At 46.6% G+C, this 15,587-nt stretch overlaps 2 protein-coding genes across 2 annotated transcripts; both read left to right on the top strand.

Annotated features, from left to right (window-relative positions):
• The first annotated feature begins 1,705 nt into the window (after positions 1-1,705).
• LOC123177238 (uncharacterized) lies at positions 1,706-2,622 on the top strand. Its single transcript, XM_044591106.1, has one exon. The coding sequence runs from the start codon at positions 1,938-1,940 to the stop codon at positions 2,394-2,396; it is 459 nt and encodes a 152-aa protein (XP_044447041.1). The 5' UTR covers positions 1,706-1,937; the 3' UTR covers positions 2,397-2,622.
• A 5,478-nt stretch (positions 2,623-8,100) lies between these two features.
• Positions 8,101-11,667, top strand: LOC123183224 (proteasome subunit beta type-6). Its single transcript, XM_044595993.1, has 8 exons — positions 8,101-8,423; positions 8,963-9,039; positions 9,502-9,557; positions 9,719-9,791; positions 9,896-10,007; positions 10,317-10,390; positions 10,797-10,871; positions 11,410-11,667. The coding sequence occupies exons 1-8, from the start codon at positions 8,288-8,290 to the stop codon at positions 11,539-11,541; spliced, it is 735 nt and encodes a 244-aa protein (XP_044451928.1). The 5' UTR covers positions 8,101-8,287; the 3' UTR covers positions 11,542-11,667.
• The last annotated feature ends 3,920 nt before the right edge of the window (positions 11,668-15,587 follow it).

Genomic DNA, 15,587 nt, shown 5'->3' with positions numbered 1-15,587 from the left:
AGCGATATTCTCCGGCTTACAAGCCGGAGCCAAGGATGGAAGCCCCATGGACGGCACCAAGGCAACATCCATGGCAGTGGTGGGGGACGGGTTGGGCGACGTATGGGGGCAGGCGGCGCGGATGGGGCAGGAAGGGTGGACGATGGTGACGGCTCAAACGCGGGAAATGGTGAACGGACGCGAGACCAGGACGGAGTTTGGACTTATGGGATTTCGTGCAATTTGTGGTAGGGTTGCGTTGTTTGGTCCGGTGTGGCGGACACGCCCCGGTGCGCCTTCACCTCCCTATATCCACCCCAAATTTCGGCTGGATATGAGGGGTGCCGGTCATCCCAGACGTACAAGACTAGTATGAGGCGTCCGTCTTGGTCGGGGTTTTTTTTTATCGGTGAGTGATCGAGCTGTCCGCCTGGGCATTTGGAGGCGTCCGACTGTGGATGCTTTTATAGTGCAGATTCTACACCTTTGTTCGTTTCTGCAGTTAAGATTATGCACCTTACCTTTCCCCTTCTCTCGCCCCGTGCCGCCCCCGGGCGACCCGGGCGCGCAAACCCTAGCCGATAGGGAACCACTCTCCCCATCAACTCATCCCCCGCCGCCGCCGGCGAGCTCCACTGGGCAAAGCCCGCGGGGAGTCAACGGCGGCAAGATCTCCCTTGTCTCTCTCCTGGATGGTGTGTCCCATTCCGGTAGGGAGGGATTCAGGTGCGCGATGATTCAGATGAAAGTCCTGCCCATCTTTGGTCAGAGCCAGCAACGACGACGCCCATGGGTGTCGTTTCTCCTTCTTGAAGGTGTCGCTGTGGTGTATCGGCACCTTGCTCTCTCACTTGTGTCGTCTCCGGGCGAAAGCCTAGATTTGGGTTTGGACCGGCAACGGCGGCATCTTTGATGTCGTTCCTCCGTTGGGAGCGCTGTTTTGGAGACATGGCTAGGAGGTCCTTGTTTTGTGTTCCTTCGGTGTTCATCAAGGGCGCTATGTATGTCATCGTGACTGAGTCCAAGACGATGACTTTCTTGAGGCCGTCTGAGTCCCGTCACCCATCTGCCAACTCTTTTCGGCAATCAAGGGTGGTTGATGCGTCGACAAGGGGAGTTCGCTTGAAGTTGTTTCTCTCTGGAGGTGACCGACGTCGAGACACGGCTTTGTTGATCAGTTAAGACAAGCCCTTTAGCGTTGGAGTTGTCTTGTGTGCATTTGAGTTGAGTTCGCTTCTCACCGCCTTGTGGTGGAAGCTTGCTTGTGTTATTGTATTTTACCCTCTGCCTTCTATAGAATTAAGACATGCAATTTGCTTGCTCTTGGAAAAAAGAAAGAGATTCTGCATTCTTTTTTGGAGTGCCAGATTCTGCACCTTTGTGTTCTTCCGTATGGAGTTGGACCGGCGGCGCCTGCTCCGCTCCCTCCCTTTCTTTCACCAGACTCGACCCGTCAGCCGTCATCAGACCACCGGCCCGATGGATTTCACACGTGGCCGATCAAACGGGCGTTAACCAGGCACTTTCGTAGTGCAACCACGCACAAAAACTCCACTGTCCACACGGCGGAACAGTTGCCACTTGCTAGCTTGCCCGGTCCGGCGATGGGTCGTCGTAAACCGCGCACGCCACCGCCAAATATCTACCGGCGGCCGGGCCCCACCCCGGCCCGACGTCGTGCCGAACTGCTCCTTCTCCCACGGCACGCCACCGCGCGACGGGGAGGGGAGGAGGTGGTTCCACACGCCAAGTTACCAGCGCATATACAAGTCCGCTCCACGCCTCGCCCGCCGGCTAAAATCCAGCGTCCACGTCCAAATCAACGGCCCTGGTCGATCTCCCCTGCAACGTGCAGCCTCCTCCCCCCCTGCCAAGAAAGTGCAGCGCCCCCAGCTCGCCGGGAGACACAGAGCCTATAAGAATCCGCAACCGCAAGCACTCGAGGGATCTCAGCGACCATGGCGATGATCAACTGCTGCCACCAGCTCAAGCCTCCGTCTCCGCCCCTTCACCGCCAGCCGGCCGGCACCGGCTCACAGGCGCCCGCCCATCTCCCTGCGCTGCGCCGGGCGTGCTTCGCGGCGGCAGCGTGCGTCGTGGCCGTCGGCGCGATGGGCGCGGTCGACGGCGCGGCCATGGCGCGGGGACCTGCCGACGGCGGCGCGGCGCACGGGGCGGCGCTGGTGCGCGCGCAGGCGCCCGCGCGGTGGAGCGACCGGAGGCAGTGCCCGCCGTGGCACGCCAACTCGCTGGAGAACGTCGTGCCGGAGAACCTGCCACGGCCGTCCGCGCGCCGGAGGTATAACGGCGTCGTGGCCGCTGACAAGGTGGCTCCCGCGCCTGCGGCGTCGCCCGACGCCGTGCTGCCGTTCCTGGCGCTCCGCTCCGGCTCCGGCATGGGCTGCTTCTCCCTCTAAATTAATCTAACTAGGTGGAGTAAGTTAAGTGGGTGATTAGACTAGCAGATTAATTAGCTTAGCTTCTAGAAGAAATAAGCTCGCATATTGATGAGAGCTGGGAGTACATACGATACGACCAACATATTGTTTTATCTGTGATGATGATATTCTTCTATGTATTTCAATTCATTGCTCCAAAAATGAGCTAGTTAATCATTATTTATCTGGCTTATTATTGGCCGCATTTACGTTGTCATGGTGTCTGATCACGTCGCTCTCTATGGAAAAGTAGGAGGAGGGTGAGAAACACACGACAAGCACTCAACCTGAAAGCGAGATCTGAAGCCAACTTGTTGCTCTCTCACTAAAATCATAATAAGATTCAGAATTTTACAGATTCTGGTACAAATGAACGTAAAGGTCAGCCGGTGTTCGCTTCGGTCACAGCTTCAGGTTCGTAGTAGTACGTGGTACTACAATGGGTTCGGGTGGAGTACAAGCCGGTTCCGTGCAGTACGACAATGACTCGAGGTATATGTGGAGGAAGAAACTGCCCAAACCACGAAAAGACATTGTGATTCCTATGCATGACTCAGGTATTTTCTTTAACATCAGTACAGACGCAAGCGTTTATACATACGCGCATACACTCACCTCTATGAACGCGCGCGCACGTACACTCTACCCCTATGAGCACCTCCGAAAGACTGAGTCGGCATGTTTTTTTGAAATTTACGAAGTCACCGTAGGCACCTCGTTGTCGACGGGAACGTCCCCTCCCACTGAAAGCGCATAGCCAGAAATCCCGAAATAAATCCAGGAATAATGCAAGCACTAGGACTTGAACCCTGGTGGGCTGGGGATACCACTGTCCCTTTAACCATCCAACCACAGGTTGGTTCGCCAGGACTCAGGTATTAGAAATAGAAAATAGAGTATCATCATGTTAATTCGGGACCACATATACGTCAGTTACCTGGAAAAAAATCTGACGTCAGTCACTTTTTATATGACCATCCGATCAACATCCAGCGGCCAGCAGGGCCGCCTCCTATTCACCTTCTTCTTCCTCCTCCTCACATCGCCCCCCCCCCTCTCCCATGGCCTACCCAGCCCTGACCACCTGCCTTCGTCCCCCATGGCCGGCGGCCTTCATCGTTCGCCTTCCGCTGGACCTTCTCCCACCACCGCGCTGGTCGCCGCCCCAACCATCCCTCTAAGCCAAACCCCGATGAAAAACATCAGCGACCCTCCTGCACCCCTCCCCCCTTAAGTTTCATACTCACTCTCGCCGGCTATCACCTACTTACGCTCATAGAGCTTGGCCTCACCGTGGTCGGCACTCTACATTGTCACCATCTTCGGCCTTGCGATGCGATTTGCAAAAAGTGGCTGACACCACACAAAAATCCAGGCACACGATGTTCGGCAAATCCGTTTTAATTCAGAGGCTACAAATTAATGTTGCTTGTGACAAAAAACACCCAAGCAACAAAATTAATGTTTGGTACATAGGACATATCTGGCTAGCCTCTTGCAACCACACACAATTTCGGGGTTCCTCGCACCTCCGTCGACTGAGTAGTTCAGGGTTAGGCTTGTTTGGAATTGAATCTCCTCGTTCCTAGCTCCATCATGGCAGCACTCGGAGTGGTGAGCTTGAGGGGCATGTGGGGGTGTTTTCCGACACTCCTTTGGGGCGGCGGATTTGGTGTAATTGTTGCCGACAACATCTATGGACTTTGTTGTCCAACTTAGGCCCTGCTTCAACAGTCACAATCTTGGGGATGTGGACGAGCACCATAAAGGGTGTTTAGGAGTCAGAACAGTGGCCGCCGCTTAGTGTTGCTTGTTAGAAAGTATGTGAACGGTCATTGCAGAAAAATAGATGGGAGAGATGATATTTGTTAACGAGGTTCACCATTATGGCTACATCTTTGGGGGCATGACTATGACCGCTCTCTTACCATGTACTAAATCGACATAGTACAGACTAACGACAAGCTTATAAAGACCATCAGACACATCTCGATCATTGTGCCACGGCCTGTTCGGGCAGCGCTTCATCGTTTAGAGCTTGACGTCGCCGGAGAATTAGAGGAGTCAGGAGAGAACCTCACAGGACTTCTCTACTATGAGGATTAGAGAGAACTAGAACTAGCTCTAATGTAGACCAAGTCTAAATTAGAACTAGAATAAGAGAACTAGAGGAGGCTCTAAACTTTAGATCTTCTGTATCTCCAAGGGCCAAATCCTCTAGTATGTATAGGTTGAGAGATGGGGAGGAGGCGCCACCAAGGGGGAAGGACGCCTCCCCCTTGCCCCGACCTAGGGGTACCGGAGAGGAGGAGTCCCCCCCTTCTCCAATTCGGCCCCCAAAGGGGGCGCTATCCACTAATGGGCCTTATGTCCAATTATCTTTTCCCCTATAGGCCTTTTACTATGTTCTTTAGCCCAATGACTTGAATAGATTCCGGGGCCTCCCAACAATATTGGAGCCCTTTACAATTTATATTTAAGTCCCCAAAAACAATTTCCACCTATATATGATTTCCCGGTATTACCCGTACTCCCAGAAACACTTCCAGTAACCCCGAAACGCTTCCGGTTTCCCTCAAAACTATTTTTTATTCCCGAAAATATTTTGAGAATATTTTCTCATATTCCTCACTCCACTAAAACTCAACAGATCGTAAATCCCTTAAGAGTGTGACCATGTAGGTTCGGTAAAGCATAGACAAGAATGAAAACACCTTTCTTTCAATGATTAGTAACAGAACCGTGGACATCCATATTTATCCTTACGTTTAAACGAATGATATTCGATTGAACCTTTGGTTATCATTTTCTATTTCCTTTGCTTCACGATATGTTACAAAACCCGAGGTGAGATATATCGGTATCCCTGCGAGTCATTCACAATTTCACATGCTCACTATGCCGGTCTCCTCGTTAATTACCGTTTTTGTTCTTTCTCGTTGTCATGTTCTGGCATCCCTGTGAGCTAGTCACCTGTGTCTGTCCAGACAATGATGGATGCCGTCACACTGAGAGGGCCCTAAAAATATCTTTACATCGTTAGAGGAGCAAAACTCAATCTTGAGCTATCTTGGCCCATGTCATACTTTCCAATATACATGTAAGTTGTCATTAGGATCACTGTGTTACAGATGACGAACCCCAAAGTGTATTGCCCGGTATGAAGTTACTCGATACTCCCATGGTCTAAGGAACTAGGCATACATTAACTCTTCGTGTTATAAATTGTAGACTCGACGATAACATCTCTAAGTATATCAAACAACTTGGGTCAATTCAATATGACCGTGCTTCTAACATCATACTCTCAATGTTGTCGGCATCCTTGTTTCATTAAAAAAATGCCTATGACTAGGAAAACGTAATCTCCTCGCAAAAAAAGACTAGGAAAACGTAATCACCATACAACACTTGAGATAGTCCTAGTGGCAAGAATAGGAATCAGGTTTACCATTGTTGGATATTTCTACTCATAATAAGGCTCTACTAGTTTTTCTTTTGAAAAGTAATAAGGCTCACATACACAAATTCTTTAACTGTGAAATTTTGCCATGGATAAAGATGATGTGGGAATAATATTATTCTCTTGCACCACCTCATGGAAGGCTAGTTGGCTAATTATGGTGGAAATCAGTTCTAAATCCGTCGCCTATATACAAACAAGTTGCAACCTATCAAGCAAGAAAAGTAAATATAATTACATTCTAGGAAAATGGATGTTTGGATCATAGCCTTCAAGATAGACTTCTGAAACCCCTCTCCTTTACAACAATTAATGAGCATGTATCTCTTCAGAGCGCTATGGAAATTGATAACCTAGAAGAAGTACTTCATAGGCTCATCAACAATTCATGCAGCTACGAATCACAATTCTTTCAAGTCAAGATGTGGTTCAGAATGATAAATGAAGCTACTCATGGAACTCATCAAGCTACTGTGCAATGAAGATGTACAAATTCTTAAGAGGTGGGGGTGATGCTCACATTCTGTTGATAAAGCTCTAGAAATGTGCTTCACATCTGGCATACAATATGTTGGTTGTTGTTACATGACATAATTAACACCAGGAACCTTCTTAGCAGAAAATCTTTTCATCTGCAAGGTTACAATTATGCCATCTGCAATAAAGGGCAAGATGAAACCTTTCTCCTCCTCTTTTGGGACTACACTTTTTCTCAAAAAAATTGTCAGAGAATCATTCCCAAAAAGAATAGAGGAATATTTTTCTTTGATGAGGTGCTTGTTGTGCAAGCTCTACCTAATGATATTGCTCTAGACATTATAATCATGGCCTGCTACCTGTTGGAGCATCTGGACTCAAAGGATTGACAAAGATTTCCGCAATGTCGCCCCTCATGTTCAAGGGTGGTGCAACATTCTCAAAGAAGGCATCAAGATCACAGTTGTGAGAGAAAATCAACACAATGTTGTTGCTCTCTCATAAGAGTGGTTGGGTAACCCCAAGTGTAAGGGTGAAGTAACCTAGCAATAAGAGTGGTTGGGTAATAGTAACACCAAATGACAGTGGCCTTGGGCGCGCCGTCGGTCCACTAATCATGGACTGCCAGATGGGTCGCCCATGTTCGGCCATCCGGGCAGATCTGACGGTGCGTAGATGCCCTGAGAGGCTCCTGCAGCAAGCAACTCAGAAACAAACGGCTCAGAGGTGCTATTTGCCCTCGACAAGCCCCGGGAGTCGGGTACTCTAACATCCTTTATAGGAGTAATTATTGAACAGAGTTTGGCAAAACAAATACATGGATCAACACAAAGTCACCTTCCTGGCGATCTATGTGGCTACACATACTTGCTTGATGATGTGCCCTGACCACGCACCAATGCACACTATCTAAGCCGCTCCATGACAAGTCGAGAGCACCATCCGGTCTGGCAGACCCTCAGCGCGCACCACATGCACATGCTCTAGAATCCGCCGCGGCCATCTTGTGTCGCCCCTACTTCAGGTGAGATTAGCGCATTGACCTTGCCAGGCCCAACTGCCATCGACGCCACCATCCTTCACTCGTACATTAAGACGCATTCGTCGCCGAGACACTGCTGCACCATGTGGTTGAGACCCACCATCATTGATGCGGTAGATGCCACACCGCTCCACCTTCTGACGACTCCAACAAGCAACTACTCCAAAATGATGCCCTCAAGAGGGATAACGACATCAAAAGCGCCGCCATCGTCTGATTCGGGAGTCCTCGGTGAAGGGTTTCCCCTCGTAACATCCCAAGCGAGGAGATGATGATTGCAGTAACGATGCCTTCAACAAGGTAACTGCGCATAAAACAACCATGCCCGCTGCCACGGTGATCTCGTGCAGTGTGCAAGTCGCAGAACCAAATGACCGTCATTGCGAGTACTACCATCTCGGTTACACATTGTATCCTGTGTAAGCTCCTTTGACCGACAAGTAGACCTTTGGATCCCATTTCGAAGCCCGTGAATCTTCCGTGTCCTCATATACTCGCATAGTAGGATCATCTTCACACCAATTACCTAGAAAAACATCGCTCGTACTAGCTTCATATCAACCGTTCAAATCCAAAAAGGCCAGATAAAATTTCAGGTCGCATGGGTGTGTTGCATATTTTTGAACTTATTCGAGGCTCACTGATGATGTTAGTTCGGAAGACAAGGTTGATATGATCATCGTGACGGAGTCGAATGGATCGCACCCGGACGGGTCCGACCCAGAGACCGGCCCGTCTCGTTTCTTTCTTGCGTGCGAGGCCATACTAGCAAGCCGCCGCAGGCAGAGCCAATAGCCAGCGGAACCCCCACACGCACGCACCGTCGCCTCCCGCTCCACATCTCGCTCGCTCGCCGCGGAAGCCGCCTGCTAGGGTTCGATCCCCGCCATGGACGCCGCCTCGCTCATGGGCCCCTCCTCCGCCGACGCGCCCACCGACGGGGAGCACCGGATGGGCACCACCATCGTGGGCGTCTGCTACGACGGCGGCGTCGTGCTCGCCGCCGACTCCAGGACCAGCACCGGTACGCCCGCCCCCCGCCCCGATCCCTTGATGCGCCCCGTGGATCCAGCAGCAGCGGCTAGGCCAGGGTTGGAGATGGCGCGTCGGGCGTCCGATTCCGCCGTGAGGGAAGAACCGAATCGAGGGATGCGGCTGGTGCTGCTGGCCATGTTATTATTATATAAAATACGAGACGCCCCTCCTAATTCAGAGTTTATTCCCCTGCTATTCTAGTTCCGAGATCAGGGGAAACCCTGGATTATTATTAGATAGAGGCAGACAAACCCAGGATTTGCTATGATAGTTATTATTATTGGGTCCTGCAGTGCTCTGTTTTGTCAAGTCTGAAACCTTCTACCACTGTCACAATGTTCTCACCGAGTCACTGGAAGGAAAACATGGCTCCCCTGAGGTGTTAAGTTACTGCTGTGCTATCTCCTTAGTGTTGCAAAGTCTTGCTGCGTATGTTTGAATTCAATAAATAAATGAAGCCGGCATTTGATCTGTTTTGCTCTCTGCATTTTTATTTGCTTCGCTTAATGCCTGTTTGCTGCCTGACAGGAATGTATGTGGCAAACCGTGCTTCGGACAAGATTAGTCAGCTGACTGATAATGTCTACGTCTGCCGCTCTGGATCTGTAAGTGCTTATAAATCATGCTCAAGATCGGGCACATTCCATGTTGTTATCCCGTGTTACTGTCACATTTAGATGGTTGGGTAGGCACCATTGAGTAGTCAATTTCATAAGTTAAAAAAGTCTTACTTTCATTTCTTCATTATTCCCTAAATTTTTTATTATGGCATGTTTAATTAAAAAAAATTGCACTGAAAGGTATGTGTAATCGCTGGTGTTGATAATAATAAACTCAACAAAATAAAAGCTTGCAAGGCAAGATTTTTTGTTTTGCTTTTGCGTGCAATCATTTTGTTGTTGCCTACCATTTGCTTGTCTTGTGCAAGAGTGGAAATCTTGAGTTATTACAACATCTTCAGTGTTCATCGTCTGCTGCCTTTATGTTTGCTAGTCAGATATCCTATTTTCTGTTCATATACGCTGTATGTCTCATGTGTAGCATGCTTCTCATTATCTATCTTGCAGGTTGCTGACACACAAGTTATTTCGGATTATGTTCGTTATTTTCTCCACCAGCACACGTAAGTACTTGTGCACAACGCTTTTTAGCTTCTCATTATCCTATTATCTTTCTTCATTATTCCCTAAATTATATGGAACTTAGATCCTGTAGGTCATGATAATAGTCAATTGAGTATTTGATTTGGAAGTTGTTGCTGAATTTGTCCTTCATCATGTACAGAATCCAGCTTGGGCAACCAGCTACCGTGAAAGTTGCATCCAACTTAGTTAGGTTATTGGCCTATCAGAACAAGGTATATCTTCTCTAGCCTTCGAGATAACAAGATATGGTGCTTAATGTTTGTTTGCCTTCTTGACACACATGTCATGCCATTATTTATTTATTATCAATGTCCAGAGCATGTTGCAAGCTGGAATGATAGTTGGTGGATGGGACAAATACGAGGGAGGCCAAATTTACTCGGTCCCTCTTGGTGGTACGATTCTGAGGCAGCCATTCGCAATTGGAGGTTAGTTTCCCAATAGTAGAAGTGCATCACTCCTTACCTATACTTGAGTAGTTGAGTTGACATCTTTAAGTAGCTCCTAGAGCTCTTTTGCAACAAACCTTGTGCACTCTGGCAAGCTTGTACTCACTTAGTCGCTTGCGGTTTGTGAAACATACTGGAATGTTAACCACACTTCTTATCCTGGTTGAGTGCAATCTGGCTCTGTTGAGTGCTGAGAGACACTGAGCAGGCAGTTATGCTAGTCCAGCTTTAATGTATGATATACCAGGTGCATGTTCTCACACTTTATGTTATCGCTGGGCTTTTCAGGATCTGGTTCCAGTTACCTTTATGGATTGATGGATCATGAATGGAAAGAGGGTATGACCCAGGAAGAAGCTGAGGTACGTCATTTAGTTTCTTCTGAGGAACTAGAAAGAATTAGGAGATCTTTTCTGCCAAAAAAGGAGTTATAGGACATAGTTTATTTAATGCATGAGGCACAGTACAGTCTAAAGCTATGTTCAGTTCCCATATTGCTTCTATCGCTGCTTATTTTGTTGTTGTGACATGAAATGGTGCTCTTATTTCCTTCAAGTGGAATAAAGTTTTTGATGGCTTTTCTGTCAATTTGCCTCATCATTGACATTGCGAGAATAGATTGCAATGTTAATTACATATAATCCTGAATTTTTTTGACCCGTTACATAGTCCTGAATTGTATGGCTGAACCATCATTTCTCATTAGTCCAAGCTTTGAATCACTGCAGCGCATCTCCTAACATGTTTTTCCTTGTCTGATCTCAACAGAAGTTTGTGGTGAAGGTGGTTTCCCTTGCTATTGCCCGTGATGGTGCTAGTGGAGGGGTTGTTCGCACTGTTACTGTAAGTGTTCGTTTCATACAGATTTCATTCTTTGTTTCTTTTCGTTGAGAAATAGACACATTATGGAAACTTGGACTTGCTTATTTGAAGACTTATTTTGCGACATAAGGATGATGCAACCTCTCTTGTGATGGCTTTAATAACCAGGATGAGATATCAGTCAAAATTAAAACCAATATCTAACAGTCTCCTGTGATGGTTTTTAAAATGAGATGAGTAAAATTTTAAAACAGCACCAACTTTCGTAGCCTTGATTTTCTGAACTTGTCTAGATTGGGTTGTGCTTAAAATGTCATTTGGAATAGGGTGGCACACCTTTTCCTCTGTTGGATCTGTTGTCATCTTGTCTTAACCCCCCTTCTTTTTGTTGAAAAGTCGTGTTTGTTTTGCAAACTGTGCCTCGGGTAATCTTAGCAGCTTGTCGAAATGTGCCTCCTTGTTAAAATTGGAGGTTGCATCAACCTGTTGCTCTGCTCTTTGTTTTCCCAAAGACTTTGTCTACCTAGTTAGATGTACTGATTTGAGAATTCTTGCACAGATTAACGAGGCGGGTGTTAAGAGGAGCTTCCACCCCGGTGACAAACTGCCACTGTGGCATGAAGAGATGGAGCCCCAGAACTCGCTCCTTGACATTCTCGCAGCTGGGAGCTCTGATGCGATGGTCCAGTGAAATCCCTATTGTACTGATGACTTGTTCTAGATGTGAGCCGAACGTTGTTTGGAATAGATTCTGCTGACACCAACTTGTTTTCCACCTTGTTATTACAACTTAAAATAGTTTTGGTGTTCATGCGTCTATGAATCATCTTGATGGATCTGTGCCTTGCGGTGCAACTCGACTACAGCATATGCTTGTGTCAACACAGCTACGTCTTGCTCAACGAAATGCAATCCGGCATTGCTTGCTGAAGATGTACCTGCGAAAACTAGATGCTGAAACTTATACTGGCCGCTGTAGTAGTGGATAGTGTCCCTGGAAAGAAAAAAAACAGAACCGCAGAGAGCAATATGGCATTTTTTGGAGACTTAAAAAAAATGCGTGACCTCTTTAACATGTCTATAGAAACGCTAAAATAAACTAGACTAATTGGACCGAGGTTTTTGACCACCCCGATGAAGATACAAAGCAGATTTTCTTTTAAGAACTGTCAGCACCCAGGTTTTGAATTAATCAAAACAAACCAACTCCCCTCTGCCTGGCTAGTAGTGCAAAGTATGTCTGGTTTGTTCCTGCAGATGCAACGCGCGCGCGTGTGCGTAATTCAATGGTACTGATGTTTCTACGTGGATTAATTCTTGTGCTTATAACTTGTCAAGGGCCATACTATGTAAGTAGTCGTAACTCGTAAGTACTCATACTTCTCCGGAACCTTAATGTTTGCGGTGAAGGTGGTCTCCCTTGATATTGGTCGTCTCGTGATGGCGCGTCACTGTAGAGTGTCTATGCTCTGTTTTTTCACTAGCACATATGCCCGCGCGTTGTGACGGGAGAGTTATTTTTTTGCAAGAAGAAACATGAAAGATAATTGACGTGTCATCCAAAAAAAATGGTCTCCACAATGGTAGGCGATAGAGCAAGGAGTTATGATCTTCACGCCGGACATGTTTGACACGGGAAATCTTGATAGTGGTGGGGTTGGTCGGTGTGGTGCCGAGCACCCAACTCACGCCTTTTTTTTTCTCCGGGTCTGCCTCCATCTTAGGGTTGTGCCTGCCTCTTCATTTGGTGGCTACGCGGTGACCTTCGGGACACGGTTGCTTCGACCACTCTATCCTATGACAGCGTAACCAGGTGGATTATTAATTGCAACGTATAAATCCCGTTTCATTAACATAATCATGCATGAATGTCCCTTTTTTTGATAGTTTATTCTCTTTAATTATTTTAGTACTCAAGTGCCCATAATTTTGCTCTAATTAAATCCAAACAACATATTCTCTTTTATTGCCACGTGTCCACAATTTCTTTCATTTTTAAGCATAGAACGAACACGCACCGCTATACAATGGCCAGCTCAAATATTTAAGAAAATACTATAGAATCAGATTATAAATATTTTTAATTTTTTAACACTAAAAAAATGAATTGGCGAATATTCTTGGAAACATGAACAAAATTTTAAATCCCGAATAATTTTCAAAAAATGCGAACATTTTTTTTTGAAAATTCCAATATTTTTGGAAAAACACGAACAAAATTAGAAACATTAATAGTTTTTGAATTTCACAAACAATATTTTGAAAACATGAAAATTTTATAAAAACACAAATATTGTTTAATTTTTTCAAAGGGTAACATTCAAAATAATTTTCGAAAATGTTTTCTCAGACGAAAATATTATTTTAGATTTGTGAACATTTCACTAAAACAAGAATATTTTAAATTATGAAACATTTTATAAAATGTAATTTTTGTAATAAAATCTCGAAGAATTTTTTAAAAACACAAACATTTTCTAAAAAATGAGAAAATTTCGGAACAGGAATTCTTGAAATGTTCCGAACATTTTTCAAATTAGGAACAAAAAATTTGAATTCTGACATTTTTTTGAATATTTGAACAAAAATCGAAATTTTGATTTTTTTTGTAATTTTTTACATGACAAAAAATAAAAATAAAGAATGAAAAAGGAAATGGAAATATAAAAGGGAAAGAGAAAGGAACAGAAAAATAGAAATAGAACATCTAAAAAATGGAAATGGGCCAGCCCAGTCTTCGGCGCCCTCTGGGCAGCTTCCAGTATTTATTGCTTCATGCGACAAATAAGGTCTTCGTAACTTTTTTTTTGAGCAGAAAATGTATCCTTTATTAGACGTTCAAACACATAGGGATACATATGATATCGGGCAGAGTAGTAAGCCACACATGGCGCCCGGGAGGGAAAAACGCAGCCGCCTTAGCTAAGGCATGAGCTTCCTCATTATGCTTTCTATTCTCGTGCACAAACTGAATATCTTGGATAGAACGTCTTCTATGCTTGATCTCCTCCAAAATAGCAAAATAGTGGCATGGGGCACCAGTATGAATATTGGTAATCACCTCGAGGCGGTCCGATGCAACGCACACGGATTGAGCATGAAGATCCGCAGCAAGAGCAAGGGCCTCGTTGCACGCCTGGGCTTCAAGTGTAGTTGGGTCAAGCAAACCCTCGAATATAACTGCGGAAGCACCAAGAAACATACCATGCCTATCCCTGCAGATCACCGCCGAAGCACCTCGGTCTCCAATCTTGGAAAGGCCACCATCAACATTAATCTTCACGTCATGCTTTGCTGGCGGGAGCCAGGCCGTCCGCACTGATCGGTCTCGCTGCACCGATTCCTTCCTGGGCATTACATGCACATCCCTGGGCGTTACATGCAGGTCCTTAGGTTTTGCGTTCCGGTCCCTGGGTCGCTCCTTCCCGTCGGGGATCGCCTCCAACTCTGACAAAAATTGCTCAATGAACATATGCGTGCTTAGCGGACTTTGGTACTGATCATCATGGATAGCTCGATGCCGTGCCCACCAAATTGCCCACATCGTCACGAGGACGCGCGCACGTTCCATCGAGGGAAGAGTATCAACAAGCCACAACATCCACAACTTTGCGTCGTCAGTCCGGTTCGAGACAATGGTTTCCGTGAGATCCTCATCAGCTAGTGCCCAAACGCACCTAGCCATCTTGCAATCAAAAGGCGAGTGGCGCCACGTATCCACCGCCGCCTTGCATAGGGTGCACTCCGGTGTTTCTGCCATGCTTCTATTCTTGCGGACTTCTCCTGTAGGGATGGAAGTTTTAGCCAATCTCCATGCAAAAATTCTAACTTTGGAAGGGACCGATGCTCCCCACAGCTTTGTCCAAGATCAGCGGTCAGACTCGAGGTGCGAGTGGCCGTCGTTGTGCTCTAGCCAGTCCGTCCGCTGTTGCTTTGTGGAGGCCAAGAGTCTATATGCAGACCGTACTGTGAAAACACCCCTTCTCTCATAATGCCAGGACCAGAAATCATCGCGGACTCTTGAGCTTAACGGGATGTTAAGAATTGCTTCAACATCCATGGGGTAGAGGTGCTGATCAAGAACAGCTCGGTCCCATGTCATATTAACTGGGTCAATAAGGTCCGACACCTTGTGAGGAGGATCCGAAGACTTTGGGCAAACCGGCCGAAGCTTGAAATCACGTGGAATCCAATTGTCATTCCATATGTTTGTGTCCTCTCCTGAACCAATCCGTTTCACAAGCCCAAGCTTCAGTGTGTCTCTTCCTTCAATTATAGAGCGCCAAACTTGTGAGGGATGATTGCCCACTTCTGCATCAAGAATGGTGGAAAAAGGATAGTAAACAACCTTTAGAATCCGCACACTCAAGGAGGTGAGTTCCTGTAGGAGGCGCCAGGCCTACCTAGCCAGTAATGCCAGGTTAAAAAGCTCGATATCACGGAAACCCATTCCTCCCATGAACTTTGGTTGTGACATGACTTCCCAAGAGACCCAGACAGTCTTCCTTTCTCCCTTTTTTGAGCCCCACCAAAATTTGCGTAACAACCCATTAATGTGTTGGCATAATCCTCTGGGCAGTTTGAAACATGCCATGGAGTAGGTAGGAATAGCTTGAGCAACTGATTTGATAAGCACCTCTTTGCCACCAACTGACAATGTTTTCTCCATCCAACCCTGAATCTGCTTCCAAATTCTATCTTTCAAATACTTGAAAGCACCCTCTTTGGCCCGACCCA

The sequence above is a fragment of the Triticum aestivum genome, chromosome 1D (assembly GCF_018294505.1).
Source record: "Triticum aestivum cultivar Chinese Spring chromosome 1D, IWGSC CS RefSeq v2.1, whole genome shotgun sequence".
NCBI lineage: Eukaryota > Viridiplantae > Streptophyta > Magnoliopsida > Poales > Poaceae > Triticum > Triticum aestivum.
Note: the sequence above shows the minus strand (reverse complement) of the source record. Positions and strands in the feature narration are given on the sequence as shown.

Coding starts and splice junctions, on each gene's coding strand:
- LOC123177238 (XM_044591106.1), top strand. CDS start 1,938: ATGGCGATGATCAACTGCTGCCACCAGCTCAAGCCTCCGTCTCCGCCC.
- LOC123183224 (XM_044595993.1), top strand. CDS start 8,288: ATGGACGCCGCCTCGCTCATGGGCCCCTCCTCCGCCGACGCGCCCACC. Junction 9,558..9,718: donor TATTTTCTCCACCAGCACAC/GTAAGTACTTGT, acceptor CATCATGTACAG/AATCCAGCTTGGGCAACCAG. Junction 10,008..10,316: donor GCAGCCATTCGCAATTGGAG/GTTAGTTTCCCA, acceptor TGGGCTTTTCAG/GATCTGGTTCCAGTTACCTT.